Source organism: Balaenoptera musculus, chromosome 1, assembly GCF_009873245.2.
Source record: "Balaenoptera musculus isolate JJ_BM4_2016_0621 chromosome 1, mBalMus1.pri.v3, whole genome shotgun sequence".
Taxonomy (NCBI): domain Eukaryota; kingdom Metazoa; phylum Chordata; class Mammalia; order Artiodactyla; family Balaenopteridae; genus Balaenoptera; species Balaenoptera musculus.
The window spans coordinates 55,647,692-55,662,103 of NC_045785.1; the positions used below are offsets into that span (position 1 = coordinate 55,647,692).

At 33.3% G+C, this 14,412-nt stretch overlaps 1 protein-coding gene across 2 annotated transcripts in view; it reads left to right on the top strand.

Annotated features, from left to right (window-relative positions):
• The window catches only part of RAVER2 (ribonucleoprotein, PTB binding 2), a 112,339-nt gene that overhangs the window by 54,311 nt on the left and 43,616 nt on the right, over positions 1-14,412 (top strand). The window contains exons 6-9 of one of the 2 annotated variants that reach the window (XM_036853271.1): positions 4,333-4,418; positions 6,109-6,213; positions 6,372-6,483; positions 8,417-8,685. In XM_036853271.1, coding sequence (XP_036709166.1) covers positions 4,333-4,418; positions 6,109-6,213; positions 6,372-6,483; positions 8,417-8,685 — 572 coding nt within the window. The remainder of the gene's footprint in view (positions 1-4,332; positions 4,419-6,108; positions 6,214-6,371; positions 6,484-8,416; positions 8,686-14,412) is intronic. The other variant, XM_036853279.1, reaches the window with a different exon arrangement.

Genomic DNA, 14,412 nt, shown 5'->3' on the forward strand with positions numbered 1-14,412 from the left:
TGTAGGTTGTCCTTTTATTTTCTTAACCATATCTTTTGAAGAGCAAAATTTTTTATTTTGACCAGTTTATTGGTTAAATACTTTATGTCCAGTTTATTATTTTTTGTTTTATAATTCATACTTCTTGTGTCATATCTAAGAAATCTTTGCCAAGATGTTCTTATATGTTTTCTCTTCAAGAAGTTTTATAATTTTACCTCTTAAATTTAGGTTGATGAATGATTTCAAGTTAATTGTTGTTTATGATATGAGGTAAAGGTCCAGGTTAATTTTTTTTTTACAGTTGTTCCAGCATCATTTGTTAAAAAAGATTATCCTTTTTCATTGAATTTCTTGACACTTTTTTCAAAAATCAATTGACCATATATATATGGCTCTATCTCTGTTTCTATTCCATTGATCTAAATGTCTGTCTTTATATCAATACTACATTGTCTTGATTATATACAGTTTTATAATAAGTCCTGAAATCAGTTAGTGAAAGTCCTTCAACTCTGTTCTTTTTCTCTTTGTTTTGCCTATCCTAGGTCCTTTGTATTTGCATATAAATTTTAGAATCAGCTGTCAATTTCTATGAAAAACGTCTTCTGGAAATTTGATTGGAATTGTGTTGAATCTGTATGCTAATCTGTGCAGAATTGACAGCAATTTGCCATAAGTGCGGTATATCTCTCCATTTATTTAGGTCTTCTTTAATTTCTCTCAGCAGTATTTTGTAGTTTTCAGGGTATAAATCTTACACATATTTTTGCAGATTTATCCATAGCATTTCATGTTCCTTGATACTATTTTTTTATTGCAGTAATTTTCTGAGGCAGAATTCAGAGTCAGTAATTCAGTGGCATTTGGTACATTCACAATGTTGTGTAATCACCAACTCTGCCTACTTTCAAACATTTTCATTACCTCAAAATAAAATCTGGACCCATGAAACAGTTACTTCCCATTTCCTCCTCTGTCCAGGCCCTGGCAACAACCAATCTGCTTTCTATCTTTACACTTTTGCTTATTCTGGGTGTTTCATATAAACAGAAGTCGCTGTGTGACTTTTGGTGTCTGGCTTCTTTCACTTAGCATGATGTTTTTGAGTACTGTAATATGTATCAGTACTTCATTCCTTTTTGTGGCTGAATAATATTCCATTGTATGCACATAGCATTGATGGACATTTGAGTTGTTTTCACTTTTCGACTGCTGTGAAGAGTGTTGCTATGAATATTCATGTACAAGCATTTTAACATTTGTTTTCAGTTCTTTTGGAGTTATATTCCTAGAACTAGAATTGGTGGGTCATATGGTTATTCTATGTTTAACTTGTTAAGGAACTGCCAAGCTGTTTTCCACAGTGGCTGCACCATTTTACATTCCCAAAGCAATGTATGAGGGTTCCAATTTCTCCATAACTTTATAGACTCTTGTTACTTTCTGGGTTTTTAAAATTATTATTATTATTTTAGCCATCCAAATAGGAATCAACTGGCAACTCATCATGGTTTTGATTTGAATTTCCCTAATGACTAATTATGTTGAGCATCTTTTCTTGTGCTTGTTGTCTATTTTTATGTCTTCTTTTGGAGAAATGCTTAATCAAGTTCTTTGCCCATTTTTAAACAGGGTTGTGTGCCTTTTTGTTGCTGAGTTCTTTATATATTCTTGATACTATTTTAAATAGTATTACTTTTTAAATTTCAGTTTCCTATTGCTTGTTGCTAGCATATACAAGTACAATTGATTTTGTCTATTTATCTTGTATCTTGCAGTCTTGCTTTCTATTTCTATCAGTAGTAGGTATCGCCCATAGGGTTTTCTGTATAGACAATCATGTCATCTACAAATAAACACAGTTTTACTTCTTCCTTTACAATATGTATACCTTTTATTTTTTTTCTTGCTTTATTGCAGTTGATAGAAATTCCTGAAAAATTTGTGCATTGAACTGATGAGAGTGGACATCCTTGCCCTGTTCCTGATCTTACAGAGAAAGCACTCATTCTTTTATTATTAAGCATTATGTTACCTATAGTTTTTTATTCACAGATTTCCTTTTTCAAGCTGGGAAATTTTTCTTCTTTTAGCTTTTTCTTTTAGCTGAGATGCCACCAAAGTTAGGACTCATACGTTTTAAACTTTCGAATATCCCACAAAGGGAAAAAGAAAAAAAAAAAACAACTAAGGATTATAAGGATTATATTGCTGAGATATTTTATCATGATAATTGCTGGGATTTATATAATGCTTTTCTCCATTTATTGATATCATCAATGTGGCTTTTTAATTTCTGGTCTGTTATCATGATGAATTATATTGATTGATTTTTGAATGTTAAACCAATCTTTCACTCCTACGGTAAGCCACACCTGGTCATTACTTACTATAATCCTTTTTTTTTTTGACCATGAACATCAGTTTTCTTTTCTTTTTTTTTTTAAGACTATTTTCTTATACAGCAGGTTGTTACAAGTTATCTGTTTTATACATATTAGTGTATATATGCCAATCCCAATCTCCCAATTCATCTCACCACCACCTCCACTACCCCCACTGCCCCGCTTTCCCCCCTTGGTGTCCATACGTTTGTTCTCTATGTCTGTGTCTCTATTTCTGCCTTGCAAATCAGTTTTTTTTTTTAACATCTTTACTGGAGTATAATCGCTTTACAAAGGTGTGTTAGTTTCTGCTTTATAACAGAGTGAATCAGCTATATATATACATACATCCCCATATCCCCTCCCTCTTGTGTCTCCCTCCCACCCTCCCTATCCCACCCCTCTAGGTGGTCACAAAGCACCAAGCTGATCTCCCTGTGCTGTGCGGCTGCTTCCCACTAGCTATCTATTTTACATTTGGTAGTATATATAAGTCCATGCCACTCTGTCACTTCGTCTCAGCTTTATAATCCTTTGTATATAAATTTTAGGTTGATAGTGTTGTTCACGTCTCCTATATCCTTACTGGTTTTCAGTCATCTTATACTATCAATTATTGAGGGGAGCAAGAGGCTCAATGGGAGACCTAGCCAAGATCTAAGGGTAAGGGCAGTTAGATGTGAGACTGTGGACATTTTCAGAATGTTTTAATTCTGGTGGTTGTTGTTTTAAACTGGGAAATACTATATTCACTAAAAGCTGTGAAAAAATATTTTAATGTTTTATAACAAAATACAGTGACTGTCTGAAAAATGAGAGGAAGTGATATTGAAATCTCTAACCATAATTGTAGATTTGTCTACTTTTCCTTTCAGTTCTAGAAATTTTTGCTTCATATATTTTGAAGCTTTGTTATTTGGTCCACAGACATTTAAGATTGTTGCATCCTAATTGATGAATTGACCCCTTAATCATTATGAAATGGTGATCTTTACCCCTCTTTCCTAATAAACAGTATTTTCCTTTATAAGCAACTTATCCTAATGATCTAATCTTCCCATTACCTATCATTGAAACTGGTTCATTCTAAAGAAAGTGCTTTCTAATGGTCAGTTTTCCAAAGATGTAATGGATTGCCTTCACAAGTAACAAAAATTTGAAGCAAAGTTTTTAAAGCATGAATGAACTTGTAGCAGCGTTATGTATAAATTTTAAATATGTTTGATCATTGGATTACGTGCTTTTTGAAGTACTTTCTAAGCCTGACCTTCTATGATTCTAATTAGCTGTATATTATGACAATTTACATCTAATAATTAGATGAATTGCTTCATATATTTTCTATCTCATGGTTCTTTTTGTCTGTATATTGTCTGTTCTTAAAATATCTCTTCTGATATGTACTCTGGTATTTGTACTCTTAGACAAACTTGATAAAGAGTATGGTTATCATTTATTCCTTTTATCAACTATGTACAATATTGTTTCTTTAGGTTTTTTTATGAAATATTTTTAAATGTACATATTCTCTTCTCAATTGGATTATAAGCTTTAACGACAAGGATTGTATATTGTCCTTCCCCTCCCACCTGATCCGCTGCCAGAATACCCAAAAAAACCTAACAAAAATACTGAGCAAATAACATGGGTTCAATTAGTATTATACTTATTAAAAGGTGGAATTAGTTTTCTTGCACTAAGTGCCAGAGAAGAGAAAGGCTAGGTTTGGTGTTTTACCATTGAGACAGAAGGTGTTGGAATTTTAAATCAAATTCTAGAGTTGAATCACAAGGAGAGGAGCCTGTCACTTCTTGTACAATGACAAGGTCAGTATATCATTGAACTTCCACTAAATACGTTAAAAGTTTAAAGAAATATTCATTTACCCTTTTTGGAGTTTGTTTTATTTATTTTTTTAATTCCATATATATCATAAAGTTAAATTTTTACTTTTATTTTCTTAAAGCAGTTCTTGGAACACCTCACAGCTTGCCACATCTGATGAATCCATCCATGTCCCCTGCATTTTTACATTTGAATAAAGCACATCAGGTATATAAATAGCATCGAGTACTGAAGCATCAAAAATTTGGAGTGAATATTTTGTTTGTTCTTTACACTTAAAGTTCTCAAGGAGTTAAATGAGTATTTTGTTTTTAAATGAAATTCTTAGTAGTAAGTGTACCTACATAAAAACAGAACTTAATAAGGAAATCAGATCAAATTAAGGTAATCAAAGCATCATAGTTTATATATTTATTGATTCCTATTTGTAGGGCATTAAGAAGGGAAGAGGTATATTTTGTGGTATATTTTTCTAGAAATAACTCAGTAGCTCAAAACAAGTCTTATGTGGTCTTAACTCAAAAAAGTATTTACAGAAAGAAAAATAAATGAACAATAACTCTTAATTCTTAAAATTTAATCAATGTTATAGAAATAATTTATATATTTATGAGAGTAAAAAATTTTTTTCTTACCTTTTTCAGATAAGTATTTTAAACTATGTTTGTGTACATAAATATCCGTAATATTAGAGATAAATATTACCTACTAATTTCAGGTACTGTTTAAGGCTACATCTATATAGAAGCCTAATTACAAATCAAGCCTAACACATAATAAATGGGTTGTTATAGGTTGAATGAATGAATGTCTGTTCCTAAACGCAGCTTTTTAAGGAAAAGGCTTATTGTTTGTTTATTTTTCATTCTTAGAATCTAGCATATGACCTGTACATGGTTCATTCATTTACTCAACATATTTTATTGAAAATCTAACATGTACTAGACACTCTGCTAGTCATTGAGGCTACAGCATTGAACAGAATATTCACAGTCCTTATCCTTATAGAATTTCAACAAATAGAGAAAACAAGCATTAAACAGTTAATTACAATAAGGTTTGAAGTGATATGGGAGGGGAGACCAGAGTATTGACAATATTCCCTTTGCTTTAAAATAAAGACCAACTGCTTAATTTTGCCTTGAGGCCTGTCTAAGCTGGCCTCTCCTGCCTCTCATATGCCTTAGGTATCACTGTCCCAGCTCTGGTGAACTGCTTTTGGTCCTTGAAGGGCTTTCTTCTCTTCTCCTTAGGTCTTTGCTCCTGCTGTTCCTTCTGCCTGGAATACTTCCCACCGCAGCACCACCTTGTTCCCCCAGACTTCACCTAGTTATTTCTCCACAGCCTTCAGATCTCTGTGCAAGAGTTAGTTCCTCAGGGAAACCTTCCTTGAATTTACCAATCTAAATCAAGTTCCACCACTGTTTGTTCCCATAGCTCCTTGTATTTTTCCTTCATACACTCATTGCCATTTTTAATTGTATGTTTTTATAATTAATTAATGTCTCCCCTCCTCAGGGGACTATAAGATCCATGAGGGCAGATCATATTGTAGCACAGTACCTGGCACATAGAAGTGCTCAATAAATCTTTGTTGAATGATTAAATGAATAAATAAGTGATTGAATGATACTGACATCAAAGCCAGAAAGGGGTGAGGGGAGGGGAGGAAGGATGAAAGAAAAGAAGGAAGGGATATGGAATTAGTTTCATGACTGTATGGTCACATCTTGTGTATTATTGAAAGAATTAATTAGTGTTGCCCGTAATTAGAAAGTAGAATATTAAGAAGCTGTTGCTTTTGCTCAGATCAACTCAGGAATTGAACTTTAAAATGAATTACACAACAAGTAGCTCTTCAAAATTAAGCTTACTTAATGTTTTGTCATTTTCACAGAGCTCACTTATGGGTAATACTTCTAATTTATTTCTTCAGAATCCTTCTCATGTACCACTGACACAGCAACAATTAATGAAGTTTGAGAATATTCATACTAATAATGTAAGTATGGAATTATTTTTTTCATTTGAAATGAGTTCATTCCTTTTCTATAATCAGGCTGTTGGTCAGATTGTTAATGAATTTTCACATGTGTAGCTTTTTTATTAGGTTATGTCTTGCTGCCATGAGCAAAAGTCTTTTCTTCTCTTCTTTTGCAGAAACCAGGCTTACTTGGAGAACCCCCAGCTATGGTACTTCAAGCTGCAGTAGGGATAGGGTCACCGCTTCCATTGAAAACAGAGTTGGGCCATCTTGGAGAAGCACATAAAAGTAAATGATGTGTATTTGCTGAGATGTCAGTAAACAGTCAGATTTGAGATTTAAAGATAGTGTACCTGTATTCTACTTTTATTTAAAGGAAGGTCAGATTTGAGTTTTATTCAATCATTTAAAATTTCAAGAGCCCTCTTGGCTTTTCTATTTTTAATATTAGAATACTATTGATAGTTATTTATTGATGGACTTGCTTCTATGCCAAGATAAGACTTTCTCTGTTGGATATGCTTTAATATTTGATGAAGGTTCACAGCAGCATGAGGCAAAGACATAGATCTATTTGAGACTGACATGCTGCCCACTGGGCTGACAGCACATTACATAGGGATCCATTTAACTTTTGCCTGGATAAGAAACCCTTAGCTTTTATTAAGAAATATCTGGTAATTGTAAATTTAAAGTTTGATTGTTTATTTGTATCATTTCTAAAATGTGAGCTCCAAATTAGTAGTAAAAAAAAAATGTGTATTATGTGCCTCTAAAATATAACAAATTTAAACAGAACAATTATTTTTCTTTTCAGAATAATAGCATGGTAGTATACCAAGATGTCTTATGTGATTTTGAAAGGCACTTTCAACTTGAAGTTTAATTGAAATTTGTTTGAAGTGAGCTTGCTGAGGGGGAAAAAAAAGAGAAAGTCCACCAGTGATAAAAAAGAAAAAAAACCAAGTCAGTTAAATATGGGTAGCGTATTTAGCCTCTTGTACATAAAACCAAGTCAAATGGTCAAATAATCAATTCAGACTATTGGAATTGGGCAAAAGTTAAACCAGTACACAGACAGGTACAGACATTTTTAGGGTGTGATGGAGTCTGTCCTAAAAATTAAATATTGTATGCCTGAAAGCTTATACAGATATTTATAATTTGTGTTGGATTAAATAATTAGCCATTTGCTTTAGCACTGCTGCTTTAAGAACACTGAAAATTCAAAGTGTCCAAATAAATATATTGCTAAAAGATAGAACTGAGAATCTATCTCTAAATAGTTAGTACTAAAAATAATTTAAGAAATTTGTTTAGTGAATTTGTAAAATATAACTTTGATTTAATTAAGGTAGTTGTCAAAACTAGCTCTTTTCATTTAGTTTTGACCTATAGAGTTTTAAAAAATGGAATGGTTCAGAATTTTCCTATTAAAATTTTATTTCTTCCAGAATTTCTTGTTATTCCCTGTAAATAACAATGTAAAACTTTAATGTGTTAAACTTTCATTTGGTGCTTAGCTATTCATAAATATTGATGTTTTTTTAAACCAGTGGTGTGCTGGTGTTTAAAAACCAGCTCTCTGGGTTAAAAAAAGTCTTGATTTGTAGCATTTGTGGATTTCTGTGTGTAAACAGTCCAACCATGGCTGATTTCAGATTACTCATGCAAAGACGTTGAACTCAAGAGCTGGGAAGAGATAGCACAGTTGACTCTTAATGAGTGGGTACAAGCTGGCTGACTAAATGTATTGTTGGGTTTAATGTAACTTTATTAATTTTTGAGTGTCAGAGCCTTCTTTTAAACTGAAGGCTTAGTTAATTATTCCCTTCAAATATGAAAGCAGGCAAATTACAATGACTGGGCATTAAAAAAAAGGCACTGATATAACTTAAATGCCAAAAAGTATATAAATTTTGCTCTCACCTTCTAAAATGTACAATTAAAACTTGGAACTAAAAAATATAATATCCTTGAGATTTTCCTGGAAGTTGTTGAAAATAGGAAAAGCACGATTACTATTAGAGGTTTTTGTTTTTCCATACAGCAGGCTGCTAATTTATAACCTTTAACCTCACCTTTTGTATTTTAACTATTCTCTAATAGGTAAAAAAAATAGGTTTCTGCACATTTTGCCCATAACTTGACAAAATTGAAAGGACTATTGTGAATAAGCCTCATCTAACCAAAAACTTTTTGCATTTGTGGTTCACTACAGCATCTAATTTGATTCCAACTCAAACAACTATAACAGCTGGCATGGGCATGTTACCATTCCTTCCAAATCAGCACATTGCTGGACAAGCTGGGCCAGGGCATGGGAACACTCAGGAGAAACAGCCAGCCTTGGTGGGGATGGCAGAAGGAAATTTCTCAGGGTCACAGGCTTATCTTCAGAGCTTTCCAAACCTTACTGCTGGAGGCTTGCTCACGGGACATCATAAACAACAACAAAGTCAGCCAAAAGGCCTGGAGATAAGTTCAGGGGTAAGAAAACTCTGTGTGTGTGTGTGTGTGTGTGAGAGAGAGAGAGACTGTGCATGCATGCATACACATACATATAAATGCATACATGTATATACATGAAGTATATATGTGTATACTACATGTATGTATATACTACAAAGGAATATATACATATTCCTTTTAAACTATATCTTAAATGAAATTATTCTAATTCGAGAGTAATCTAATTTTTGGTTATTTTACAGGTGGTATAATTTATGAAGTATCAAGCAATCTTAACTATTTTTGAATTTCAAAGGAAGTTGATAATATACTTAAAGTATATAAATATGGATTATAAACTAGATAATTCCTATAATATGTCAGTGACATGAAGACTTTTTCATACTGTACATTTACTTCTCAAAAGAGAAGAAAATATTGGACTCTTAAAAAAAAAAACAAAACCTGTCATTATAAACAAACAAAAATCCATCCTTTGATAAGTTATGCTAAATGATGTTTGGGATTCTGCTTAATTACTTGCCAGTTTGTCTGTAAATAAAATAATTTAATTTTTATAAAATTTTTTAAAAATCTGTTATTATGAAATATTTAAATATGAATTCTTTATTCCTATAAACATTTGCTTTTCTAAAAACTTTGAGATATGCATAGTTTTCAAATATAAAGGAATGTAAGTTCAAAGTTTTGTAGTTTGGAAAAGTGTAGTAGTACCATTAATACTTATCCAATTATATAATGATATTATTTATAAGGATTTCTTAGTAAATAATAATGCTGTTCTTTAAAATATACTAATTTTTTTCTAAAATGTATATTCTGTAGCTAATTAAGTATTATTTTAATATTTAAAGGCAGAATAAATTCTATTTTATCTGAAAAATTTCAAAGCCAGTTATTAATCTCTGGTCTGTTCAAAAGAATCTAATCTTGGTTTTAATTCTGGAGGTTTTTACCCAAAATTTTATTGTTTTATAAACCACTGATATTTGTAAATGTTATAATTGGTAGGTAGAATAAAGTACATTTAATTTTTTTAACTTGTACCCTAAAATACCCTTTGGATTAGAAGTGGCATGTGAGGAAACAGTTCTTGTAGTTGGCTATATTCAAATGTCAAAATAATAATATTGACTTTGTAAGAGGTTTTGGTGTCACCTAGTCATGGCAGGAGGTATGGATAGACTGCCTATAATTATACATTGAGGAAGCTAAGGTAGTTCTTCATAGAATGAATTTTAAAGATTTATCTGCAGGATTAATTGCTTAAGTTATTGAGGGAAGTTAAATAAAACTCATATATCAATAGTCTGTATGTTTTTGCACAGACTTTTTAATTCATTGAAAGCACTAGGGTCTTTAGAAAAACTGGACTTGAGGTGATTCACATAATGGGCAAATGAGAGTGTATCTGGAAGAAGACAGGTGAAGTGGGGCAGGGCCTGGAAAACAAGTCCCGTGAAGAAGAATTGAAGGAAATAGATACATGGAACTTGGCAAGGGTTGACCAGCTGACATTTAATTTGACATTAAAAAAAAAAAATTTACAGACTAGTCTAGTCACATGGTATTTTATGTTTCTCTAGTGGGCAGAATTAGTTCAATAAGTATGACATCCAAAAAGCAGATTTAGGCTTAATATAACAAAGAATAGTTGAAGTTTTCAAACAAAGAAAAAGCTTGACACTTTCACAAAGATGTGAATGTCATATCACTGAAAATGATTATGCAGACCCCAGGTGAACATCTGTACAGATTGTTGTAGAAGTGATTCTTCTTTCCTGACAATAGGGGCTTGGACCAGGTAACCTCAAGTATGTTTTCCAAGTATGTAGCAAGATTTTGGACTTTGTTACACAGTTGGTTAAACTCGGCTGTAGATTTTTAGACCTGCATCTTTAATATTATGTTGACTAGTGATTCTTGATTCTATCTTTTTTGTCAGAATCACCACTAGAGTTTAAAAAAAAAAAAAAAAAGAAGATGGAGAGGTTTGGACTCTAACTTCCTCAGCCCTGAGAATCTGATTCAGAGAGATAGGGGTGAGATCTGAATTTTAAGTGTACAACTCAGTGGCATTAAGTGCATTCACATTGTTTTGCAACTATCACTACTATCCATCTCCAGAACTTTTTCATCATCCCATATTGCAGCTCTGTACCCATTCAACAACTCTCCATTTTCCCTTCTCCCCAGCCTCCAGTAAACACTGTTTACTTTCTGTCTTAGAATTTGACTACTCTAGGTACCCAAAGTAAGTGGAATGATACAGTTTTTGTCCTTTGTGTCTGACTTATTTCCATCACAGTAGTGTCTTCAAGGGTCATCCATGTTATAGCATGTATTGGAATTTCCTTTTTTTAAAGGCTGAATAATATTCTATTGTATTTATAGACTACATTAAAATTTTTTATTTATTTATTTATTTTTGGCTGTGTTGGGTCTTCGTTGCTGCCCACAGGCTTTCTCTAGTTGCGGTGAGTGGTGGCTACTCTTTGTTGTGGTGTGCGGGCTTCTCATTGCAGTGGCTTCTCTTGTTGCGGAGCATGGGCTCTAGATGCACGGGCTTCAGTAGTTGTGGCGCACGGGCTCAGTAGTTGTGGCTCGCTGGCTTAGTTGCTCTGCGGCATGTGGGATCTTCCCGGACCAGGGCTCAAACCTGTGTCCCCTGCATTGGCAGGTGGATTCTTAACCACTGCGCCACCAGGGAAGTCCCTAGACTACATTTTCTTTATCCATTCATCCATTGATGGACATTTGGGTTGTTTCCATCTTTGGGCTCTTGTGAAAAATGCTGCTATATACAAATATCTGTTTGAGTCCCTGTTTTCAATTCTTTGGGGTATTTACCCAGAAGTGGAATAGCTGAATCATATGGTACATCTATATCTTATTTTTTGAGGAACTGCCGTTCTATTTTCCACAGCAGCTGTACCATTTTTCATTTCCACCAGCAAAGCACGAGGGTTCCAATTTCTCCACATCCTCACCAACATCGTGTCTCATTGTGGTTTTGGATTTGCATTTCCCCAATGATTAGTGATGTTAAGCACCTCTTCATATGCCTATTGGTCACCTGTATATCTTCTTTGCAAAAATGTCTATTCAGATTCTTTGCTATTTTTTAATTGGGTTATTTGTTTTCTTTGCTATTGAGTCATATGAGTTCCTAAATATATTTTGGATATTAACCCCTTCTCAGATATATGGTTTGCAAATATGTTCTCCCATTCCATAAGTTGCCTTTTAATTTTGTTGATTGTTTCCTTTGCTGTAGAGAAGCTCTTTAGTTTAGTTTAGCTTTTTAGCACTTGCTTATTTTTGCTTTTGTTGTCTATGCTTTTGGTGTCATATCCAAAAAATGATTGCTAAGACCAATGTCACGTAGCTTTTCCCCTATATTTTCTTCTAGTTTTATGGTTTCAGGTCTTATATTTAAGTCTTTAATCCAGTTTGAGTAAATATTTGTGTGTGATGTAAGATCAGGATCCAGTCTCATTTTTTTCCATATGGGCATACAGTTTTCCCAACACCCGTTTATTAAAGAGAGTGTCCTTTACCCATTGTGTATTCTTGGCACCCTTTTCAAATATTAGTTGACCACATATATATGGCTTTACTTCGGGGCTCTATTCTTTTCATAGGTCAGTGTGTCTGTTTTTATGCAAGTACCATACTGTTTTGATGACTATGGCTTTGTAATATAGTTTGGAACCAGGAAGTGTGATGCCTCTGCTTTGAACTTTTTCTCAAGATTGCTTTAGCTATTCAGGATCTTTTGTGGTTCCACATAAATTTTAGGATTGTTCGTTCTATTTCTGTGAAAAGTGCCGTTGAAATCTTGATAGGGATTACATTGAATCTGTAGATCGCTTTGGGCAGTGTGGACATTTTAACAATATTAGTTCTTCTAATCCATGAACCCAGGATATCTTTCCAGTTATTTGTGTAATTTTTGATTTCTTTTATCAATGTCATATAGTTTTCAGTATACAGATCTGTCATCTCCTTGGCTAAATTTATTCCTAAGTATTTTACTCTTTTTGGTGGTATTATAACTGGGATTGTTTTCCTAATTTCTTTTTGAGTAGTTCATTGTTAGTATATAGAAATGCAACAGATGCAAACAGAGATGGTTCAATTTCTTCCTTTTTGATTTAGATGCCTTTTATTTCTTTTTTCTTGCCAAATTGCTCTGGCTAGGACTTCCAATACTATGTTGAATAGAAGTGGTGAGAGTGGGCGTCCTTGTCCTTTTCCTGATCTTAGAGGAAAAGCTATGATGTTAGCTGTGGGTATGTCCTTTATATATGGCTTTTATTATGTTGAGGTATATAGATTTCCTCTATGCCCAATTTGTTGAGAGTTTTGATCATGAAATGATGTTGAATTTTGTCCAAGGTGTTTTTTGCATCTATTGAGACAGTCATATGGTTTTTATCCTTTATTCTGTTAATGTGGTGTATCACATTTATTGATTTGCCTGTGTTGAACCATCCTTGCATCCCAGGGATAAATCCCACTTGATCACAGAGTACAATCCTTTTAATGTGTTGTCAAATTCAGGTTGCTAGTATTTCATTTAGGGTTGCTAGTATTGTGTTAAGGATTTTTGAATCTGTGTTCATCAGGGATATTGGCCTGTAGTTTTCTTTTCTTGTAATGTTTTTGTCTGGCTTTGGTATGAGGGCAATGCTGGCCTCATAAAACAGGTTAGGAGGTATTCCTTCTTCTTCAATTTTTGGGAAGAGTTTCAGAAGGATTGGTGTTAATTCTTCTTTAAATGTTTGGTAGAATTCAGCAGTGAAACCACCTGGTCCTGGGCTTTTCATTGTTGTCAGGTATTTGATTACTCCTTACTCATTATTGGTCCATTCATATTTTCTATTTCTTCTTGATTCAGTCTTGGTAGGTTGTTTGTTTCTAGCAATTTATCCATTTTTTCATAGGTTACCCAATTTGTTGGCATACATTTGTTGATAATAATCACTTATGATTCTTTGTATTTCTGTGGTATCTGTAGTTGTAATGTCTCCTCTTCCATTTATAACTGCAGTTGACCCTTAAACAACAAAGGGGTTAGGGGCACTGACCTGCCGAGCAGTCAAAAATCCATGTACTGATATCTCTGCCTCAAAAACAAAGGCATTGATAAATGACTCACTCAAGGACAGGAAGCTGAAACAGTTTGGATAGAATCAGGACCCTTTTTGATTACACATACTGTGATCACTAATTGAACACAAACTTTTCCCCACACTTAGTTAATTCAAAGATATGTAAAAAGAAAATACACATACTATGTTTATTTTTAAAAATCCACATATAAGTGAACCTGCACAGTTCAAACTCTTGTTGTTCAGGGGTCAATTGTATTTACTTGAGTCTTCTCTTTTTCTCTTGGTTATTGTAGCTAAATTTGTCTATTTTGTTTATCTTTTCAAAACACCAACACTTAATTTCACTGATCTGTGTTTTTAGTGCTATTTTGTTTATTTCTGCTCTAATCTTTATTATTTCCTTTCTTCTGCTAATTTTGGGCTTGGTTTGTTCTTCTTTTGCTAGTAACTTGAGGTGTAAAGTTAGATTGTTTCTTTGAGATCTTTCTTTTTCCTTCATGTAGACATTTATTGCTATAAACTTCCCGTTTAAGCTGCTTTTTCTGCAGCCCATAAGTTTTGGTATGTTGTGTTTCCATTTTCATTTGTCTCAAGATACTTTCTGATGTCTCTTTTGATTTCTTCT